General features: G+C 42.1%; 3 protein-coding genes across 6 annotated transcripts in view; 1 reads left to right on the forward strand and 2 right to left on the reverse strand.

Moving 5' to 3' along the window:
• Positions 1-22411, forward strand: part of LOC308294473 (uncharacterized protein) — a gene marked incomplete at its 3' end in the record, with an annotated part of 255977 nt that overhangs the window by 127307 nt on the left and 106259 nt on the right. The gene's annotated exons all lie outside the window — the stretch shown is intronic.
• On the reverse strand, positions 1752-8145 carry LOC308294709 (uncharacterized protein). Of its 2 annotated transcripts, none has more exons than XM_080737505.1 (11): positions 8023-8145; positions 7677-7912; positions 7383-7561; positions 7017-7143; positions 6503-6667; positions 5236-6179; positions 3950-4215; positions 3756-3851; positions 3120-3638; positions 2777-2866; positions 1752-2665 (listed from the first exon to the last, which is right to left on the reverse strand). In XM_080737505.1, the coding sequence occupies exons 7-11, from the start codon at positions 4097-4099 to the stop codon at positions 2198-2200; spliced, it is 1323 nt and encodes a 440-aa protein (XP_080593631.1). In that variant the 5' UTR covers positions 4100-4215; positions 5236-6179; positions 6503-6667; positions 7017-7143; positions 7383-7561; positions 7677-7912; positions 8023-8145; the 3' UTR covers positions 1752-2197. The 2 variants fall into 2 exon arrangements, with proteins under 2 accessions (XP_080593631.1, XP_080593632.1); XM_080737506.1 differs by having other exon boundaries at positions 3120-3670.
• LOC308294074 (uncharacterized protein) lies at positions 11138-19601 on the reverse strand. Of its 3 annotated transcripts, XM_080736790.1 has the most exons (5): positions 19204-19601; positions 17402-17512; positions 16726-16913; positions 11866-11943; positions 11139-11659 (listed from the first exon to the last, which is right to left on the reverse strand). In XM_080736790.1, exons 2-5 carry the CDS (start codon positions 17509-17511, stop codon positions 11256-11258), a joined length of 780 nt encoding a protein of 259 aa, XP_080592916.1. In that variant the 5' UTR covers position 17512; positions 19204-19601; the 3' UTR covers positions 11139-11255. The 3 variants fall into 3 exon arrangements, with proteins under 3 accessions (XP_080592915.1, XP_080592916.1, XP_080592914.1); XM_080736788.1 differs by having other exon boundaries at positions 11141-11659; positions 17402-19601; XM_080736789.1 differs by lacking the exon at positions 11866-11943 and having other exon boundaries at positions 11138-11659; positions 17402-19601.

The following is a 22411-nucleotide window of genomic DNA, read 5'->3' on the forward strand; positions in this document are numbered from 1 at the left end:
GCCCATAGACAGCCATTCACTAGTGCAGGCGCTGACGTCACTCGTTTGCGACTCCCTTTCTTTATTTACTAGCCTAGCTGGGCGGTGTTTAGCCATTAGCTTAGCCATTAGCTTACTATGAGCGTTTATCTTGGGCTTGCCCAGGCCTTACGGCCTGGGCATAAATATAACGATTGCATTCACCACGGCTTCGTAACTCGCGCGGCGCTCGGGGGCGAAGAGCAGGACCAAGGTCCGCTGGCCTTCGCGCCGCTTGCAATGTCGTGGACAATCGATGGGCTCCGCCTGGAGGACGTTGTTGTGGGCGACCGCTTGTTCCGCCCCGTGCGGCACCGCGAGTGCTCCGTTTCTCGGCCGTCCTGTTTCTCTAACATCCGGTGACATATACAACAGAGACGCGCAAACGCTCTGACGTCACCTGAATCCACGTGTACGCACAGCTTGTAAACAAACAGCTGCTGCAGCAGTCAGCTAGGCTTGTGTACAATTTGTGTTATATATATAATATTTCGTTGTCATGGCGACATCGCCACACGACCAAAGGACACATTGTGGCAGGTAAATAATCAGCAGTGACATGTGTCTGGTCTAGCACTATAACACATGACATGTATTCTTGCTTTTTGTTGTCTTTTGTTTGTATTAAACATTGTGTTAGCTTGCAAGCTAACTCTCAGCTGCTAACAGCAAGCTAACTCTCAAATGTTTTACTGCAAAATAGAAATACTCTGTTACAAGTGACTTAGATTCTAGAACTCTTATTTGAGGGATGAAAGACCATTCTAACCAAAATATTTTGATGATGGTGGTGGAGAGCGCCAAATGTCTCAACACGTGCACGTTAGTCCAAAATCTTTCATAGGTGTTCAGTTGTGTTGATATCTGGGCACTGCACACAGTGCACAGTTCATAGAATATGATTCACACTTCAAACCATTCAGTGACACCTCGTGGCATGTAGGTGGTGGCATTGTCATTCCACTCCCTCAGTCAGGATAGACATGTTTCATGATCATCATACCATGAAGCAGTGGTCTCAACCTGTGGGCCGGGACCCCCAGGGGGGTCCCCAAATTATTTTGGGGGGTCCCCAGATGATTAACTTAATGTGCAACATTGTTTTTTTTTCTCTCAACAGTAAACAAACCTCTGGGACAACCAGATCTTATTTTATTGTTGTTTGGGACACAATCAACACAATCCTGAGTTATTTTTTGTGTTCAATCTGTGTTTTTAGATATGTTAGTATTTCAGCATGACTAGTGATGCATTTTGCATCATATTGATCGTGTCCAAAACAACAATAAAATAAGATCTGTTGTCCCAGAGGTGAAGTGGGCATTTAAACTTGGCTACAGTATAACAATATTGTGGTCCATCATTGTTTGAATCAATGGTACAATGTGGCACACAACAGGCATAGAAAAAATTGAAAACACCATAGAAAAAAATATCTTCTGAACCACCCAGGCAACATCAAATGAGGATGTGTCAATTAAGTAAGTGCATATCAGAAAGATCCAGTGATTATCTGAGATCCTTTCTGACATCAACAACCATGGATATTGTTTTCCAAACTACTTTTATGAAAGAGCTAAAATGAACATTTACACAAAACTATTCATTTTATTTAATGCTTTTTACATTTACCTTGAGGCTGGATGAAACAGTTGGAGTCATTTTTGGATGTTTTGTGTATTTTGACAGTGAGTGACATTCACATGAACTGCATTTAGATATTTTACATGACAGAGGAGGAAACTGAGCCTTGCCTCCTAGCAGTGAATAAGTGTCAAAACTGTTCAAGACAGCACTTTAACGAGATGAGAATTGGAATCATCCCCATCTCCGTGGAAGGTACTATACCTAAACAGTGGCAGTAGGCTGCCAATTGATTTCACATTTTAAATGTTATTCCCGTTTGCCTGTTGCATTACCGTACTTGCGCCAGCAGAATTTTCAATATAATGTACAGGCCTATGTGTGCACACCAGACCCCTAAACTGGGAAAGGATTCGGTTGGTTTTCTTTGAATATATTTTCATGCATTTATTAAAATAATAACACCTTTAAGATTAAGACAAAAATGATAAAAGGTACAGCACAATTCAGCACAAATCCACACAACACACACAGACAAGGCCTCGCAATGAATTTACAAATTATACTATACACATATATACATTTTACTCTAGATTTAGCAGAATTTACAGTAAGCAACCAGTCCCTGAATATCAGGGACTGGTGTGTCCACATGTGAAGAGTCCCAGTTTAACTTCCTCTTCGTGCCAACAGTTCTCTCTGTGCACCAATCAGGCTTATGCACCACTTTGACTGACACATTGCACTCCTCTGACAGAGGAGAGGCTTTGCAGCACAGACCAGAGAGACTGTCTTTCTTCAGGATGGAGTCAACAGAGAAAGAACTGCTGAACTTCACCTCCCATCTACTGTTAACAGCTTTGCAGGCTGCATCTTTAGTAGAGTGGAGAGTTGTGTAGTGGTCTGGTGATGGTGGCGACGTGGCCATCATCTCCTTTCTCACTGAGGTCAACTCAGGGAACCACCCCAGAATTCCTTCGAAGTGACGACGCACCATCTTTTCTGTTATTTTGCTGTGATCAAGTTTCCAGTAGTTCGATGGGGACTCTGGGCTCAACGAAATCTGAAAATGAAAGAACACAGCTGTTAGAATTAAGTTTGATGAGAGCATGGGTAAATCATATCCATTTAATACCAGTTGGAATGTTCTTTTTCAAGGAATTTATATATTTGCCTTGACAAAACATGTGTGGGTTGACAAGCAGGCTCTGATGTTCGCAGATTTTGTCTGCAGATATCCAAATGATTCCAGTCTGTTCATCAACTGCAGGGGAAAAAAGAAAAATACGTCAAATTACAAATGAGGTCTTGAATCAAATGTAACGTCAACTTTACATTTGATAACAAACAGGCATTTCCATAGGTAGGTATTTAGGGTACGTCCCACTGAGAGAAGGCCACGGGCAGACTAAGGACCAGATGGAGGATTATACTGTATATCCACACTGGCCTCGCAATGTTACCCGGGAATGGGTAATCGACGGTTAAATATATAGTGGGATTATATGTTTTCTTACCTGTCTAAAGGTGAGCATCTTTTCTGGAGCATCTTGTAAGACAAGGGCGATCATTGCCAAGCAGGATTTGCACTGGTTGAAATGTTCTTGCCGAGTAGCGTTTGATTGAGCAAGACTCATGAACTTCCTCTTGGTGGGTCTAGCAGCAGGTGAAGAGTCCCATGTGAACTTCATCTTAAGTCCAACCATTCTCTCTGTAGACCAGTTAGACTTCTGTGACACACTGGACTCCTCTGACAGAGAGGCTTTGCAGCACAGACCAGAGGGGCCGTCTTTCTTCAGGATGGATTCAATGGAGAAAGAACTGCTGAACTTCACCTTATATCTACTGTTAACATCTTTGCAGGCTTCAGGAGAGTGGAGGGTTGTGTAGTGGGCTGGTGGTGGTCTGGTCAACATCGCCTTTCTCCCTGTGGAAGTCAACTCTGGGAACCACTCCAGAACTCCTTTGAGGTGACGACATGCCATCTTTTCTGTTATTTTACTGTGATCAAGTCTCCAGTTGTTCCCTGGGCTCATCTGAACATGAAAATGAAAGCACAGTATAATGTCTATTTGATTAAGCTGGATGAAAGTTCAGACATTTACAGATTACATTTTTATTTGTGAATGTTTATTTGATGAATTTATATTTACCCTGACAAAACATGTGTTGGCTGACAAACAGACTAGGATGTTGTTCTCAAAGAATCTTGTCCTCGTGGACCCAAATGCTTCCAGTCTGTCCATCAACTGGAGAAAAAAATAAATCAAGTTATAAATTCTGAAAGTTAACATTGCATTTGATTACGAGATGTAAACTGTTAACAGCAGCATTGTCTGTTTCTTACCTGATTAGAGGTGAGCATCCTGTCTGGAGAGTCTTGTAGGACGAAGGCGACCATTGCCAAGTATGTTTTGCACTTGTTGAAACTTTCTTGCTGAGTACTAGTGAATGAATCATTGTGGTGAGACAGGCGAGTTCCAAGGTTTCCAGACATCTTGTTTGCTGTAGATAGAATGAAGTCCCAGACACAGAGCAGTGGTTTGAGAACTGCTCTCAGTCAGTAGTAGCTTGTGCTGAATGAGCAGATGTACAGGTCTCTGGATATAAACCCTGTTGGAACAATAGGACATTATGTGTGAATTCCTGGGTTAATGAGGGACCTTTTCAGGATGAGCCATGATGGTCCAATGTGGAGCCAATGACCACAATAACAATACATTGGGCCATATCCCAGGTTTAGTTTAGGTTTAATTCACATATACAAACTAAAACCCCAACAGATTCTTGATGCATGTGTGACAATAAAAGACGGGCAGAGACAAGGATTTCCCCCCAAGATTACAATGTTTATTCAATAATTCAGAAATGATTAAAGGACTATATTGTATAAAATATAGTCCTAGTTTAAAACATCAGTTAAAAAGAAAAGCTCATGCTCTATATACACAAGGGGCACTGGAGGATGGCAGGTGTTGCCAAAAGGAAGGGCCTAGCAACAAGTGCCCTCTTAAGTCTGACATCATTTTGTAGGCAGAGGAGAACTTTTGGGGCCAAAAGGCCCCAGCACCCATGAATCTTTTTACTATTTTTACTATTTACAAATTTGTCTTCTCTTTCTTGTTGACAGGAAAGTGGTAGAATTATACTTGAGTCGTTATTTTTTGTCTCAGATCTGTTGAAATAGCGAGGGACACATATTGACAATAAATCTGCTTGGAGGTCTGACTACAAAATTATGTCACGGCTTAAAAGCCCCACACAACCACCTTAAAAGGTAAAAGCTAAGGCATTCAATAAAGTAAAGCAGAGTATGCAAAGCCACATGGCGTCCGGTCACGTCCGGCCTTGAAAGCACTACTGAATAGATTACGACGAGTATAAATGTATGAGTATAAATATTTCTTGGGGGAAATACAAGGATGTTGAACAAAGAATGTTCAGGTTACAATGCCATTCCAATAAATACTATTACACAAAAGAAAGAAAAGGGAATAACTGAAATGAATATAAATCAGTAAAACTCAAACAGAACAAAACAGCAGTCACAGTCTATCTATAAAATAAAGAAATCATACACCTTAACACAATATAAAACATATTGTGTATAAAACCAAACTGAATGACATTTACCTCTCTCTTTATTGATGAACACAGCCCATGGAGGCACAACACAGGGCAGCAGTCTATGACACGAATGACACGAATATAGACATAGACAATCTGTAGGAGCAGTGTCCAGAAATGTGTTTGAAAAGATCGGCCTGATGGTGGCGCTAAATGGGACAGATCCATGTTGATGACATGACTCTAGACAGCAGTGTCCAGAAATGTGCAAAATCTGTAGGAGCAGTGAGCCACGGACATAGCCACTCAAATGAGCGGCTTCCATCGCTCAAAAAAAAACTGTCAAGACACATAATCCACATAGGCATTCGGGTGGTGCAGTGGTAAAATGCCTGCCCTCCACCACAGATTTGAAAGCCACCATGGTGCATCTGGCTTTGTCGAGCATCTATCGCTGGCCAGGGAGGAGGGTGGTAATTGGCACTGCATTCCTACAGGCTGTCAGCAGGGAGTGTTGGGAGGGAGTAGGATGAAGGCTCTCTGTCCTCCTGGTAGGTAAGTCAGTAGGATCCATGAGTAGGCGTGAGGTAGACCAAGAAAAAAGTAGACCAACAACGTCAAAAGTACCATGTCCCTGTTATAGTTCAGTATTCAATTTGAGTGACAGAGTGCCTGTCTCTCTGTATCTCCGTCTCACTCTCTCTCGCTGTCTGTCTCTCTCTGTCTCTCCGTCTCCATCTCTGGAAGAGTGCCTTCCACATCAACGTCACCAGGAGAGTCCGAGTCAGGAGAGTCCGAGTCAGAACTGTCGGAGTCTGAACTGCCAGAGTCCGAACTTAGGAAGAACTGCTCTTCATCTGAACTGTCCAACGGGTCCACTTGCCTGTCATCGGTTGATGACATGACCTCCAAGTAACGCTTCCTTGCGCGCCTCTTAACAGCTCTCAGCTCCATCTCCTTTTTGCGGACGAGGCACGTGAGACCCCTCCTTGCGTCCTCCGGTAGAACTCCTAAAAAAGGAACAATGTGTCACTCACTATATAGGGAACAACGCATATTTCACACTCTAAACTAGGCCTGTCAAAATGATTACACAATCACCTAATTGCAATTATTTTTGCTTAGATCGTCACAATAATTTCCATTTTGGATTTTCAGAAATAGTGGAAATAGCAGATCTACAAGCTCAAAAACGTCACGTTGTGATGTGTTTTGAGCTGGTAGATCAGCCATTTCCAGCCAAACAGAAATTACATTACCTAGCACAATCCTGTTTTAACATGACAGAACATTTTCAATAAGTAGAAGTTCACAATGTTACTTTGCCACTTGCCTTCATTCTGATGGAGAGAAACGTCGGACAGCACTCTGGAACGGGCCTTGAGAAAATCCCAGTGCTGCCTCATCTCCCGGACAATGATGTACTTTTCTTCCTGAAGCCTACGGACTGCCATGCACTTGATGAACACCTCTTTCTTCGTACTGTAATCAACAGACCCTGTAATACATAGATATGGAAGGTTGGGAACACTGCTCAAAGATTATAGACGCATATATTATTTGTCATTCATGTCATCATTTATCAGTATTAATCATATACGGTACTATAGCAACAAGATGAAAGAAAGAATACATACAGGACATTAACCACGCACACACCATTTGTTGTTGAGCGTCCCTCATGACCCTATACTAGTAACTATCAGGTGTTTCTGCTCTACATTAAATATCTTCACTGAAAATAGCCAATCTACAAGCTCACAATGCGTCGCGCTTGTCAATCGGCTATTTTGCGCAAATGTTTTCCCAGAATAGAGACGCTGGGGTTTAAGAGGCCAAATGCATACCACATATTTGCCACGGCCAGGGATTCTCTGTGGCGAGGATGGTGTCAAAGCACAATGTTTGGTCAGGAACCAGGCTGTTGTACTCATCTACCAGGACCTCAGGACGAAGATGGCTTGTTCGTTGGATCTAAAAAAAAAAAATGGGGAGACATTTCATTTAAGATGTTGAACACTAAAAGTTCAAGGTATTTCCAGACTGATCATGTAGGATCTCTCAAACATTCATAGCAATATGGTGGGAACGTTACAGTGACCTCACATAATCAGTCTGGCAATGCCAAGCTACAGCGCAACTGGGTTACACTGTGTAAAATGCACAATAGATTTTGCCATTCCTTGATATGAACAGTGTGGATATGTACAAACCTTGCTGTGCTCTTAAAACGGTAATGCTTCCGGTTCCCATCTACAGAGACCGCAAGCATTGACGGCGTGCATGCAGGACAGCAAAATGGCTCCTCCTGGCAGAGGGAATCGATCAGGTACCGTACAGCAGCCCATTCAAAAAATATTTTTTGAAAGCTGTCTGAAGGAATTTTCCCAGTCTAGAAAAACAACAGCAGAAACAACAGCAAAAAACATTAGTTTAACAGAAATCTTCATATCCAAACAAACACTTTTACAATGCGTGAAGTGCAGACCAAAGAAATTAGTACTTACACGGCCAAAGCGAACAGTCCTTCTGTCAATCATCCGTAGAAAAGCCTGAATTGCAATCCCTGGTGACAGCATCTTCAGGTCCTCAAAGGTATGGAACAAGTCTGCCTCGTAGATTGTTTGGAAGTTGACGGTGGTGGCTGGCCAGTAGCCATTTTGTACAAGATCCGCAACTCCTACATTCCACAAAGCCTGGCATCCCTCACAGGACAGCTGTGGCATGCTAAGATCATACCGTCCTACAGATACATACATACATACATACATGATGCTAACCACAATGTTTCTTGAGGGAGCTGTTTTGTAAGGAAACATATTTCAAACAGAGAAGAGGAAATCCTATAATTACCATTTATTGTGACCAAAACAACATCCTTTCCTTTGATGACCTTCATCAGCTCAGGTGGACAACCACAGATGTTGACAGGCATCACAATGGGCAAGAATCGCACTAAAAGAGAGTTTTGTTCATTATCAATTAGCAAAATCACATACAGCAGTCTAACGTACCTTCACTAGTTATCTATATGTCAATTAACAGTAATTAACTTCCCTCAGATGTCACTCATTAACTCATTCCCCGCCTCCCCCGATAGTCCCGAGAAATTTTAAATGTCGTTCCCCGCCAGGCCCGATAGTCCCGAGAATGTGCTTTTATATAATGTAATGTTTAATTAGACTCTTAATTAGCCCGTGACAAAGTTTGGGGTTTCTCACTTAAAGGGAACCAAAGATATCACTCATCAAAGTAAGTGTGTTTGAAAACAAGAGTGTAATAATGTATAAATCTCAATAAAAATGAATAAAACTCTCAATAAACCACAGTGAATGCATTTAGAGTGGCAGCCTGCAGCCCGCAGAGTGAAATCAGCGACACACTGGGCACACGCATGTAGAGGGATGTGGGGCAGGGATGTGCAGAGAATATTTAGAGAGGCAGGGGCTGACATTTCTAAAGGGGCCTTTTGGTGGACAATTCTATTGAATGCAGCCCTCAGGGGCAGGGGCTCAAGCCCCCTTTGATGTCTATGTGTGTACATGCCTGGTGCAAGGGCTCGCAGAAGCGAAACGGAGCAGCTGGATCTGAGACCATGCACAAATCAAACAAAATCCAGTAAAATGTTCACTTGGAAAGCCATAACCTGCCACATGGGCCAACAGAACACACACCTTCATAACCCCCAAAGTCTCCACGACAAAATATTATGTCCCAGGCCCAGTCAGACAACAAGATCAGAGCAGGAGCGTCACAACTCACAAGGGAAAAGTGGGACTGAGTCTGAGTTACTAGGGCCCAAGGTGGAAGGGGCTTCATTATTTTATACTTTTGCTATTGAAAAATAGCAGATCTACAAGCTTGTAGCGCGACACTCGGTGCCATGCTGTGAGCTTGTATATATCTATTTTTGAAATCACCCAAGAAAATTCATGGGGGGCCCGCAGTGAATCCTTGTACCCAGGGCCCATCATTTGGTCCGACACCCAGTTGGAACAGATCCTCAGCCCACTACAAACACACATATATAAAGCCTGGTGAGGCGAGGTTACAAACAACACAATCACCTACTGGACAAGATGCAGCGCCGTTGGCCGGTCCAGTCGAGCACCAACCGATCTTCAAGCCCTGCTACGGGAGTGGAGAGGAGAAAATATCCCCCCTCCCCCGGCGGACTCCTCAAGTCAGGCAACCATTGAAGAAAAGCAACGCGTCGCGTCCATATAACTTCCATCGGTATGTAACAAAACTGCTGAAAATAGCAGATATGCAAGCACACAACGCCTTGCATCCAAGCGTGACCATGGAGGCTGATGAGGAGTATTATATTCCAGTTCTCACAAGAAGGTTGCGTCCAAACTACCAGCGGTGTAACAAAAGAAAAGTAGTGAAAATAGCAGATCTACAACACGTCGCGACCGAGTGGAATCCAACAGGAAGAAACTCAAACACGGCGATCGTCATTGTCAGTAAGTTTACTGTTGTGGTTTACATCCTAACCTAAACTATACTGTTGTTGTTCTGCAGCAGCAGCAGCGTGCGTCCTCCCTATGGCGTGCACGCGCAATCGCGCATGTGCTCGTGTTTGAGGCGCGCCGCGCAACAACTGCTTGGAGTGCTTGCAGCTTGAAGGAGGGCGTGGGTGTCTGTGTGATCGCTGCAGTCTGTTCCGTTCTAAAGCCCGCCTACTGTATCCGGTTATGTAACATTCACATGCACGCAAGAAACGTCTCCGCATCCGGTACAGACCCAGGCCGGATCACCAACAAGCAGAGTAACTTTATTGCTATCAGTTCTCTAGTTGTCGGGTGGAAACCTTGTATGTCCAAAACCGTTCGTTTTGTATTTATCATCTATAAAATGTACTAAACTAGTGAAAACAGCAGATCTACAAGCACACAACGCCGGCGTTGTGTGCTTGTAGATGTACTAAACTAGTGAAAACAGCAGATCTACAAGCACACAACGCCGGCGTTGTGTGCTTGTAGATCGGCTGTTTTCACTAGTTTAGTACATTTTATAGATGATAAATACAAAACGAACGGTTTTGGACATACAAGGTTTCCACCCAACAACGACATATAGAGAACTGATAGCAATGAAGTTACTCTGCTATTTTGTGCGACAGTCTTGTATGATGAAGCAGGGCTTTGCTTTGGCATGAGAAAACATAGGCTACGTTTACATCGCCAAAGCAAGTGCCACAAATAAATAAAAAAGTTGAATATGGGGAACATATTTACAGTTATACACATAGGCCTTATATAAAGTTATGTGTGTGTGTGTGTGTGTGTGTGTGTGTGTGTGTGTGTGTGTGTGTGTGTGTGTGTGTGTGTGTGTGCGTGCGTGCGTGCGTGCGTGCGTGTGTGATCTGTGCAAAATAAAACACTTGAATGCTGAATAAAAGGTAAAAAGCTTATTTCTATTTGTGTGAAGTCAGTAAGACGCCCTAAGGGCAAGAGGTGACCTATTACAGCCCTATTACACTATTCCAGTTATTGCCCTATTACACAATTACACTTATTACACTAGTACACTTATCTGATAAGTGCCTGACGCCATAAATACAAATATCAACAGAGTTATTCGCTCGAAAAGCCATCAATCACAAAAAGGTGAATAACTCCTGTTATTTCAAATATAGCTGGATTTTGGTCAAAAATGGCTATTTTGAGATGGCTACAACTATAGAAAAAAAAAGCTTTTTATTCAATTTCTTTATTTTTTGATGAGACTAGAGCTTGTCTTCTTTCATGTCAGGTACGGTATAACATTGTTGAAAAAACACAGAATTTAGGAAAAATGTCAATATAAAAAAAATATATCAATTTTTTCATTAAACAAAATGGCAGGGGAGCCATACAGTCAATGTTAAAATGGCGGCCAATGTGTTAATGGGATGCTATTTAAAATGATATTATCAATTATATCATAATATTCTAGTTTAGATGCATATTATGCAGGCTGATACTAGGCTGGATGCTTCCTGGTACCTCCTACTTAAACAATTGATCTACTTATGTGACCATTTGTTTGTTGAATAGAGCACATTTATTCTGCTCATGTACTTTGGATAATAGCGTGTGCTAATGTAACTTACCACATTGTCTAACAGCCGCATCTACAATGCAACTGGTTGGAGCTAATGACCGGAAGAAACCACCAGTCATGTCATCCCGGTTGTGAAGGACCAGTGCCGTGCTGTGCCTGCTCATATCACATTCCGCACAGAGGAATGGACACGGGAGGCAGTCTCTGCACCGGACAGCTGCAGTGTTGTTCTGACACTGGCTGCAGATGGACGATGCCACATTTTCTCGTGCCAGCATGCAGTTGACCAGGGATGGCCTCATTGCCCTCCATCTTTCAGAGTGAAGGGCATTGCGAGTGCTCCAATCGTCCTTGGCCTGTGGAGCTCGTTCGAGTACCTCTGGCTCTGGCTCGTCATCCGAGCTGCTCTGGTCCTGCAGCAGATCTTGAAGGAGGCATTCTATAGGAATTGTAAAAGAAAGACATGCACTAGTACAAATATATTATGCCTACGGTTTGAACATTTTTATACAAAAACAAATAATAAATACATTCAAATGCAACAGTGTTAGATAACAATGTGAATGCTGCTTGGCAATTGCTCATCCAACAGGCAAAAATGAAAGAGAAGAAAATATAAACAACCGTAGATATTAAATGACCTACCACCAGTCTCTGAGGAAGTCTCTGGATCAACGGATGCGTCTGTACTAGAGTGAGCAGACTTGGAATGGCGTGTTTGGGCTGTAATGATAAAAAGATAGATACATATATCAATATCTATATATATCTATATATATATATATATATATATATATTAATCGCACGATTGTCCATAATTAATCACGATTAATCGCAAATTAATCGCATATTTTTTATCTGTTCTAAAACTACCTTAAACAGATATATAATACTCATATCAACATGGGAGGTAGACAAATACCTAGTTTATTCAAAATCTATATGACAAATAGGCTTACTGTCCAGAATATTCGAGAAAATGTTTCCATTAGGACAGATTTAAATTAACTTTTATATATTTAATCACTTTAACCACATCATCCCTATTCTGGGGGGAACATTCACCAATCATAGCTGATCTACAAGCTCACAATAAGATGCGTTGTGAGCTTTTAATCTTTTATTTTGTGAAGAGTTTGTGTATTGGAAAGATTACTCAAGTACAGTGCAGCGTTTTACAAAGTATAGAGGCTCTAGGTTTAACTGAAGTAATATTGATAGGCTACATTTGAAACATTATCAAAGTATTCTGAGGCACCGCACCCTGGACTGGTGTTAAGATTATGGCACCCCTAGTTCACTTTGATAAACCCTGTTATTATGTAGACACTGTGATGGCTTGTTGGTAGCCTTAGATTAACAATACATTAACATTAACGTGACGATGCCACACATTGCGGTGGTATTGCTTGGAGATTATAGGCTATAGCTAGCTGAAGATGTGTTGCACAAGGCATTATGCCCATCCAGTTCCCTGGCCCCTGCGATCATGTTGTGTGCACTGTCGGTGATCAGCAGTTTGCTGACTTTATTTTCAATGATACTCTCTCCGGCTACACGCATGGTGGAGGCTTTGGGGCAGACAGCACAGACAAGTTCCAGGGCTAGTAGGCTACGTCTGAAGCTAACGTGAAGCTAACGTCTTCATAACAGTCAGCCCATGCAACAGAAGCCTCCACTCCCCGTCAAAATAATGTGCTGTGTTCTCGAGAGAACTGTGATTACTGAGTGAAGTCCAATAGTCTCCAATGAGTGCAACCGTGGTTGTCTGTCTGCCCCTGCCTGTGTCCCAAAACCTCCACCGCTCTGCCTCTGACTGTCTGTGTGACTGTCTTGTTTACGTGTCTCTCCCTCTGCTCCCTCTCTGCACTGCGGGCTGCATTCTCTTCCTGACTACGGGGCGCACCGAGGCTCAAAACTCATTGCACCGGGGGGCAAAAATCACCGCGTTAATCGCACGTTAAAAATATTATCGCCGATAAAGGGATTTTGCGTTAATTAGTTAATATCGCGTTAACTTCCCCACCCTTAATATATATATATATATATTTATTCCTTTTTTTCATGTTTCATGTTACATTTGTGTCCTCCAAATCATGCAAGGATAAAGACTAATAAGAAACTAGAAATACTGTTCCTTCGAAACAGTGTGGGCTCGGTTCCAACCCAACAAATAGGATACTTTAAGGTACTGTAAGGTACAGTACCTTACAGTATTGTACTGTACCTTACTATACTGTACTGCACCTTACTGTACTGTACTGTACTGTACTGTACTGTAACTTACTGTACTTTACTGTACTCTACTGTACTGTACTTTACTGTATTCTACTGTAACTTACTGTACTTTACTGTACTCTACTGTACCTTACTGTACTGTACTCTACTGTACCTTACTGTACTGTACCTTACTGTACTATACTATACTGTACTCTACTGTACCGTACTGTACCTTACTGTACTGTACTCTACTGTACCTTACTATACTGTACTTTACTGTACTCTACTGTACTTTACTGTACTCCACTGTACCTTACTGAACTTTATTCTACTTTACTGTACTTTATTGTACTTTACTGTACTCTACTGTACCTTACTGTACTGTATTGTACTTTACTGTACCTTACTGTACTGTACTCTACTGTACCTTTCTGTACTGTACCTTTCTGTACCTTACTGTACTTTACTGTACTCTACTGAACCTTACTGTACTTTTACTGTACTCTACTGAACCTTACTGTACTGTACATATTATATGTGTTCTAGATCTACATTTTTGATTCTGTGTTTGGGAACCAGCAACTGTCAAATGGACTCCAACTGTAGTGGAGTATATTGAGTGCATATACTGTAGGCTAACAATCCCAGATCACATATGTCCTCCACTATGTCTATAACCAAGGCGTTCTTCTATGTGGCCACTCCAGACTGAGGAGTGGAGCATGGCTTTTATTGTGTTTGTGGATCTGACTTGGAAATGCATTGGTTTTGATATCTCCCTGACAACCAACAACAACCACTAATATGGCTGACTGTCCCTGCGGGCTCTAGGATATATGGCTATGGGATTTACATCCCATCGCCCGGACTTGATTCTTGATCACAGCTGTGTAATCAGTAGAGTGGAGAGGGACATTTATTTATAGTTTTAACTATAACTATAGTTTTATACATCACACAGCTTAGACATTTGGATCAAATCAGAGAGCAGACCTGTGTGAACGCAATGATATAGATAGCATATCTGAAGTGTGAACACTGCAGCCACAGCGCCTTAACATAAACATGGGTCTATTATCCTTCTCTCCACTCTGGGGACCCATTGGAAATGCATTGGGTGCTTAAAGTTAAACATTTTTATTTTTTTATATTTATACTACAAAACATTTCAAAACCAAAAATACAAGCACACTTGTCCTCAGTAAGCTGAACACATAAAAATTTGAATGGTGTTGAAAGGTGTAAGCGTTTAAGAGATGAAGCGCGCCAAAGTTTTGAGGAGATACACATATATAAATAAACAAATAAATAATGAAGATAACATACGTGTGCTCGCCTTCCAGGCGAGCCCACAATAAAATGAAAATGTAAGCAAGCAGGTCAGAGTGGTCAGTAGTAGTAGTAGTGGGAAATTGAGAAGAAGGTTGTGTATAACCTTTCTATGTGCTAGACCTCTGGTAGATATATTAGAGCTTACAGTACTGTACCTACACACTGGTATATACAGTGGAGCTAACAGTACTTACACACTGGTAGATATATCGGAGCTTAATACAGTACTTACACACATCCATCTTAATTAATAATAATAGTTACCTCCCACGAGGGAAATTCAGTATTTGCAGCCCAACCCAGCTGCTTCGCAGCCCACAAGGAGCGCGTGAGCAATTAGGGGTTAAGAGTCTTGCTCAGGGACACACATCAACATTGCTATCCTGGCCGAGAATCAAACCAGTGACAGGCAGGCCCCCTAACCATTCAGCTATGGCCGCCCCATACCCAAGCCATGAACCCAGTAGATTAGATTAGAGTTTATTTGTCATTGTAACAATACAGTACAGGTACACAGGCACAGTTTCATTTGTCAACGATCAACTCATTTACAAAGAACAGTACACATACAAGTACATTCACAGTACAACGAAATGTATTTGTGCATTTAAGGGAGCACAGCTGCTGCCATTCCACGGCGCTGCCAATATAGCCCTTTCTTGCTGAAAAAAGAAAAAGATTTGGGAGTGGGGAGTACAAGCTTTGCGTTTGGGTGATGGGGAGTTGCAGGCTTGGGCTGTTAAAAAAACATTGCTTCCATACAGTTCCACTAATTTGAGGAACTGCCTGGGAGAAAGAAAAAAAAGCCCTGACAAGACATTGGGTGGGGAGGTGGGGGGGGGGGGTGTGGGTGAAGGCAGGTGAATGGTTGTGTGTGTGCATGCGTGTACGTTGCAGGCCAAAAGCTATCACTCTACCGACTGGGCTAACTGCACACAGGGAGCTAGCAATAACAGAACTGGGGCTACTATCAGTGTCCGGGGACCACCAGGGGTCCCTGGAAGGGTTCCAGGTGGTCCCCAGCTAAATGGGTCCCCAGGCAAAGAGTTGTTAACAAATGGAGCCTTATAGATCTTTAACTCTCAAATGAAAATGTATTTTATTTTACGTTTTCAGTTAACTTCCCTTTGGTACCAACATCAATACAGCATGGAATTGTGGACAAAAGATTCTTTCGTTTTGTCTCAGAGGCTAAATCTCATCAAAATGTGAGATGTACTGTATAGACATGGAATGCATATCAAGTGTTTCCAAAATAACTAATCTTAGCTCATACCCCCTCTCCAAGACAACGGTGGTCCCCAGGTTGATTCTTAGTGAGGGTGGTGGCCCCTGGTTCATAATCAGTTGAAAGCCCCAGATCATTATAGTATCTATACACTATAGTATGCTATTTTTATACTTACATAGTTATATACTGTCTATAGGGGTGCAACTGTTAAAGCTATATTGTGAGATATTGTTTGTTTTTTAGTAGCCCTATTTAACAAGTAATGATAGTCTCCAATAACCCCATCTCTACAGGTCTTTAAAACTGGAACACTCTGTAGTGTTTGTTTTTTTAGAGAGAGAGAGAATTTCTCTGTGTCATCACTTATGTCTTTGCCATTTGTGTTATAACACCAATATCACTTGTTTATCCTGCATCCTGTAAGTTTTCTCTAATGTTTGTATAAATTGGTTGTCCTAACCTGTAAATGTATTTTCTATTTACTAAAGAGCTGAAAGACAAGGAGACCAATCTTACTTAACTAATACTGTAGGAATCATGACTACTACAACATCATATACCGGTAGCAATCTTACACGTATTTGAAGCAAACAAAAGTAAGTCCAAATAATCAATTGAATATACACTGCTCAAAGAAAAAAGGGAACACTGTGATCCCTTAATTGTTTTGAGCCGTTTTCATGAGCACTGTAGTCATACTAACTGGCTTAATAGATACTAACCCTGTCCAGATGGGTTCCGGCTAGCTGCTGGCCTCTTGGCTAGAATACGTCCACTCTCATCTCTCTCTATCCACCTCACGCTCTGTGCTCGTGCAGGACGGAGCCGGGGTTTCTTTTTTGGTGCTTCTTGATCTGCCACAAGCTCGTCCAACTCATGGAGGAGGACGGGCAAATCATCGGCATCCAAACTAAAAACAAACAGGGTGGAAAAAGATATGGTTAAATAGCTTGCTGCTGGCCTCTTGGCTATAATTGTCTCTCCAGGGTTCCCAGTTCCCACACATCATTACCGATTAATTTCCTAAACTTTTCCAAAACTTTTCCAGAATATTTAACCCGATTTCCAGGACTATATAACAATAATTCTGCTAAATAACAAGTCGCTTACTGCTATGCACAACGCCTCGCGTTGTGAGGCATTGTGAGCATGTAGATCTGCCATTTTCACAATTTCTGCCTCTAATATTTGACAATTTGGCCAGTGTTTAATTTGACATTTCAGAGGTATTAACAAAATCAATAACCAAAGACAATGCATAGCTATTTTTTCCAGGACCTTCCAGGACCCTTGATCAATTCCAAAGCTTTTCCTGTACTGGAAAAATATTTTTCGAATCAATTTCAAAATATTTCCAGGAATTTCATGACCGTGGGAACCCTGTCTCTCTCTACCGACCTGGTCGATGGTCGTGGGAGACTGGGTCGAGCTGTCTGTGTTGCTGGTGGTGCTTGCTCTGCAACAATTTCATCCAGCTCATCCAGGATGGCTTCATCGTCTGAATCCATTCTAAAAACAAGCGGGTGGAAACATAGGTTGATTAGCTTTCTTGTGAAAATGTAAACATAGTAGGCCAGGGGTCGGCAACGTTTTGACATGAAGTGCCAAGTTTTCATTTTCTTGATAGTGTGCCATATCAACTATAACACCACATCTTAATTATGACACCAACATATAATATTTCCAATTGGTTTTGACGGGCTATACATGACCTTTATTTTTGTTCTTCTTTAGAAATATATTATTTTACATTAGTCTGTACTCTGTAGGCATAATGATCATTAGACTCAAGCAATAACCCACTTATCTCCCAGACTCTCTCCCCAAAGTTATCAGTTTGAATGAATGTAGAATTATGCAGGATGTAAACTGCATATAGATGTGAGTGGACTCTCTCACACTTCTACCAGTGTGCCAATGATTACCCTCCCCTGTGCCAATGTTGGCACCCGTGCCTAAGATTGCCTACCCCTGTACTAGGCTATTTTGATGATTCATTTAAATAAGATGAATGATTTTCCTTCGGACAATAAAGAAATTGAAGAGCTATCCTTGTTAAAAACAGCAATTAGTGGACATCAAGTAGCAAACACCAGGAGATCATAACCACTTTGGCCAAGCTGGAAATTGCAACTCCAGTGCACATGGTTTGCTGCCATTAGAGATGCAACATAATCCATTGACTCTCAAGCCATTGCAAACTTGAATTATTGAGATCAATGAGTTACTTTTTCATTTCAGCCAAGGTGCAAGATACTATATTTAGCCAATTTAAAAAGTAGAGCCACCACAATTTATGTAAAATATCAATAATGTGAGAATATTCCCTTTGCGTTCCCAAATACAGTATACACGTACATTCACTCATAAAGAGATAAGCACTTTTAAATCATATGTGGTTATTATTAAAGAGGTCTACTTTGCTTCAGTTATCACATCCATCTCTGTACATTTTCTTTTGAACTACAAAATATACATGTACTTTTCCTGTTAGGAAAGCCTGATAAAAGTATCACAATCCCTGTTTAAATGCGCCACAATACATGACATTACATCTAAGTTTAAACATTTCAGAAGAGAGCCCCCAGACCCCACAGCCAAAGGTGTCCCACGGTACATTATTGTTTTCCTGACCATCTCACATAATAATAATAACATCACCTTGGGTTTATCACAATAGTACTTGCATGTACTATATTACTATAGCAACCACCTGGGCCCAGTTTAGCCCAGCACAAGCTCGAAAAGATTTTTGTGCTATTTTCACAATGCCCCCGTGCCAGAGCTTGGAGTCTCCATCAGTGGGGGAGGGGACTGATGGAGACCTGAAGTGCCTTGCCTTACTTTAGAGTAAGGCAAGGCAAGTTTATTTGTATAACATATTTCTACAAGGTAATTCAACATGCTTATCATAAAACATTAAAGTAGTAGTTGACGTCCAATTGTTTTCTTGAGTTCAATAAAAACATTGTTTTGTATTTGTCTCATTCATAAGACAAACATTTCACAATAGAACCGTGTTATACAAAATGTAATGCATCAACTCTTGGTGCTCGTCAGGGTGTGTGGATCCCCAGTTAAAATATGATTATTTTGGGGGTTGCGGCCTGAAAAGGTTGAGAACCACTCTGTTCTATGGAAACACTTAGCACACGCCATGGTAGCTAACAACATTAGCCATCAGTGTTGCTCTAACTTACCTTAATGCGATGTAGGCCTTTAGTAGTAGTAGTAGTAGTTGTCTCTCGGTTGTCTCAAACAAACCAAAGCTGTTCCGTCAGCAACAATAAAGGGTATGCGCAAATCGAGAGGCAAAGAGAGTTTAACACTGTCTAATGCGATCAGATATGACTTTTCTGTTTGGCTGTACTTTCCGCATAAGTTCCGGGTATGATGATGATGTCACACCAGTCAGTGGTAGGGGGTGCAAAACCACGCCCCGGACTCATTTTTGAAGCTTGTGATTGGCTGAACCGGAGATAGGGAGCGCTACATTGTAGTCACTTGGACCGCGGAGGTGCACCAAAACCTGAACCTATCCTTAACCATTCCTAACCCTAACCCCAACTCTAACCCTAACCCTAACTCTAACCCTAACCCTAACCCTAACTCTAACCCTAACCCTAACCTTAACCTCAGTAAAACAGACGCTGAGTAGCTAACCTGCCGATGCTGGTGAAAACGAGCGCTCCTTGCCTTAGCTCTCCTAGAATTTAGAAACTTGCGTAGGGCGTGTGGTGAAAGACGTACGAAACTTCCGGTAAAAATACCTAATTATAATATTTTTTTAAATTATTTTAACAATGAATAAACACAATGGCTCAAATTACATTAGCAATATCCTTAAATGATTAATTAAACTCGATGGCCATGCCATTTCGGTTGGCTCAAAATAAAAACATGAAAGAAATACATTAAACATTAAATAAAAATCTAAGGAATTAATTAGAGGGAGGTAAAATTAAACCCATTATAAAGCTAAGGCTTTAAATGTTATCAAAATGCATTAACACATTCCCCGCCATTTTAACATAGCTTCGTACTCTACGGTGCCTATGGTCTCCATAGACTTCCATGTAATTCATAGTGCACGGATCATGCACACCCATGCCTAGATAATGCACCACGTGTGTCCACATTGCTCACAGCTTTCAAACAAAAAAATCCGAATGGAAATCCGTTCAGGCATTCATGAGATAGAAGCCATTATGTTTTCCTAAAATGTAAACAAAGATGGCTGCCATGTTTGATAGATGGGGTTGCTATGGGGGTTAAACATGCAATTTCGCGATTTCTATCATGCCTACTACGTTTTTTGGGGTCAGAAATTGTTTTTGATTTTTTTTTTTTTTTTTGAAAAAAAAAATTTTTTTTTTTTCAAAATGGCGGAAATTCTCGGGACTATCGGGCCTGGCAGGGAAAGACATTGAAATAATCTCGGGACTATCGGGCCTGGCATGCAATGAGTTAAATGGAAATGCCTATAAACTAAACCACCGGAATATTGAAATGGACACGTGACTTCTTCTTCTTTCGTGTATCATCGTGACGATGACTCGTTTTAGCCCATGTTGCAGAACCGGGATGCTGGTTTGATACACGCGTGTAACAGCATCCCGGTTCTGACAATCGCGTTGTCATGGTAACCTCACTAGCGCGACTGAAAGAGTGGGCGGAGAGCCAACAGCCACTGCTGCTTGAATGAACGCAAGGAGCCCATTCCTCCTGCTGCTTGAATAAACGCCACGGCTCATGAGCCGGTCTTGGAGCTTCTTGAATAAACGCCATGGGCATATGTGTCAGCACGTCAACCCTCTGACGAACAGAGGATGATAATGTGTTGGATTTTAAGTATGGTAACATGTCCATAGTTCACACCTCACTGATTACAGAAAGAGGTTTTGCTGTTGTTAGTTTGGACTCTCTCCTGTGACCAATGCGGTGTGGTTAAACCTGTCAGGATCAACCTCCACCAGCATAGGTCCCAGAGTCACTGAATCACTAAGCCTCTCCACCACGGCAAGGTCACAGCAAAAGGAGAGGAAGGTGGCCCGTTTGGCGGGGCGGGGGGGGGGGGGGGGGTGCAGGGTGCAGGCAGGGTCTTGGATCTCACATGAGGGAAAAGTAGTTGGCCACCGCGGAGTGGGACCGGCGTCCCACTCTCGCTGAATCTCTTGCAGAGTCTTCTCCTCCTTCAGCTTCCTGAGGGAAAAGAATTCTGAAGAGACTCCAGCTCCTCCATCCTCTCCTCGTGCTCGTCCACTTCTTCTTTCGTGTATCATCATCCTTGATGATTGGTTGACAACATATTTCCTGCAACTCCACCAGGCCTGACCACAACAGTGTAACTTCCTGCAACTCCACCAGGTCTGACCACAACAGTGTAACTTCAGCCATAGTAATGGATAAGTCGTCTCTCTGCTGCTTACAGTTCAGTTCTGTGCTTTCTCTGTGACAAGAAAGAAGAAAAGTGATGTGAACGGCCTGCTCTTCTCTATTTATCCTGCTGGCTGCCCGCTGCTCATTGGCTGTTGCCTAGCAACGGTTTGTATACAACAGAGACGCGCAAACGCTCTGACGTGGCTGCCCGCTGCTCATTGGCTGTTGCCTAGGTTTGTATACAACAGAGACGCGCAAACGCTCTGACGTGGCTGCCCGCTGCTCATTGGCTGTTGCCTAGGTTTGTATACAACAGAGACGCGCAAACGCTCTGACGTCACCTGAATCCACGTGTACGCACAGCTTGTAAACAAACAGCTGCTGCAGCAGTCAGCTAGGCTTGTGTACAATTTGTGTTATATATATAATATTTCGTTGTCATGGCGACATCGCCACACGACCAAAGGACACATTGTGGCAGGTAAATAATCAGCAGTGACATGTGTCTGGTCTAGCACTATAACACATGACATGTATTCTTGCTTTTTGTTGTCTTTTGTTTGTATTAAACATTGTGTTAGCTTGCAAGCTAACTCTCAGCTGCTAACAGCAAGCTAACTCTCAAATGTTTTACTGCAAAATAGAAATACTCTGTTACAAGTGACTTAGATTCTAGAACTCTTATTTGAGGGATGAAAGACCATTCTAACCAAAATATTTTGATGATGGTGGTGGAGAGCGCCAAATGTCTCAACACGTGCACGTTAGTCCAAAATCTTTCATAGGTGTTCAGTTGTGTTGATATCTGGGCACTGCACACAGTGCACAGTTCATAGAATATGATTCACACATCAAACCATTCAGTGACACCTCGTGGCCTGTAGGTGGTGGCATTGTCATTCCACTCCCTCAGTCAGGATAGACATGTTTCATGATCATCATACCATGAAGCAGTGGTCTCAACCTGTGGGCCGGGACCCCCAGGGGGGTCCCCAAATTATTTTGGGGGGTCCCCAGATGATTAACTTA

This window comes from Nannobrachium achirus (genome assembly GCF_963921795.1).
Source record: "Nannobrachium achirus genome assembly, chromosome: 11".
Lineage (NCBI taxonomy): Eukaryota > Metazoa > Chordata > Actinopteri > Myctophiformes > Myctophidae > Nannobrachium > Nannobrachium achirus.

Excerpts from the sequence above, each read along its gene's own strand:
- LOC308294709 (XM_080737505.1), bottom strand. The coding sequence starts at position 4,099 with ATGTCTGGAAACCTTGGAACTCGCCTGTCTCACCACAATGATTCATTC. Across the intron at positions 3,852-3,949 it reads GGATGCTCACCTCTAATCAG|TTGATGGACAGACTGGAAGC; the intron begins GTAAGAAACAGA and ends TTTTTTCTCCAG. Across the intron at positions 2,666-2,776 it reads CCCACACATGTTTTGTCAAG|ATTTCGTTGAGCCCAGAGTC; the intron begins GCAAATATATAA and ends TTTCATTTTCAG.
- LOC308294074 (XM_080736788.1), bottom strand. The coding sequence starts at position 17,619 with ATGAAAACTTGGCACTTCATGTCAAAACGTTGCCGACCCCTGGCCTAC. Across the intron at positions 16,914-17,401 it reads CTCCCACGACCATCGACCAG|TTTGGATGCCGATGATTTGC; the intron begins GTCGGTAGAGAG and ends GTTTGTTTTTAG. Across the intron at positions 11,944-16,725 it reads CCGGAACCCATCTGGACAGG|CCCAAACACGCCATTCCAAG; the intron begins GTTAGTATCTAT and ends TTATCATTACAG.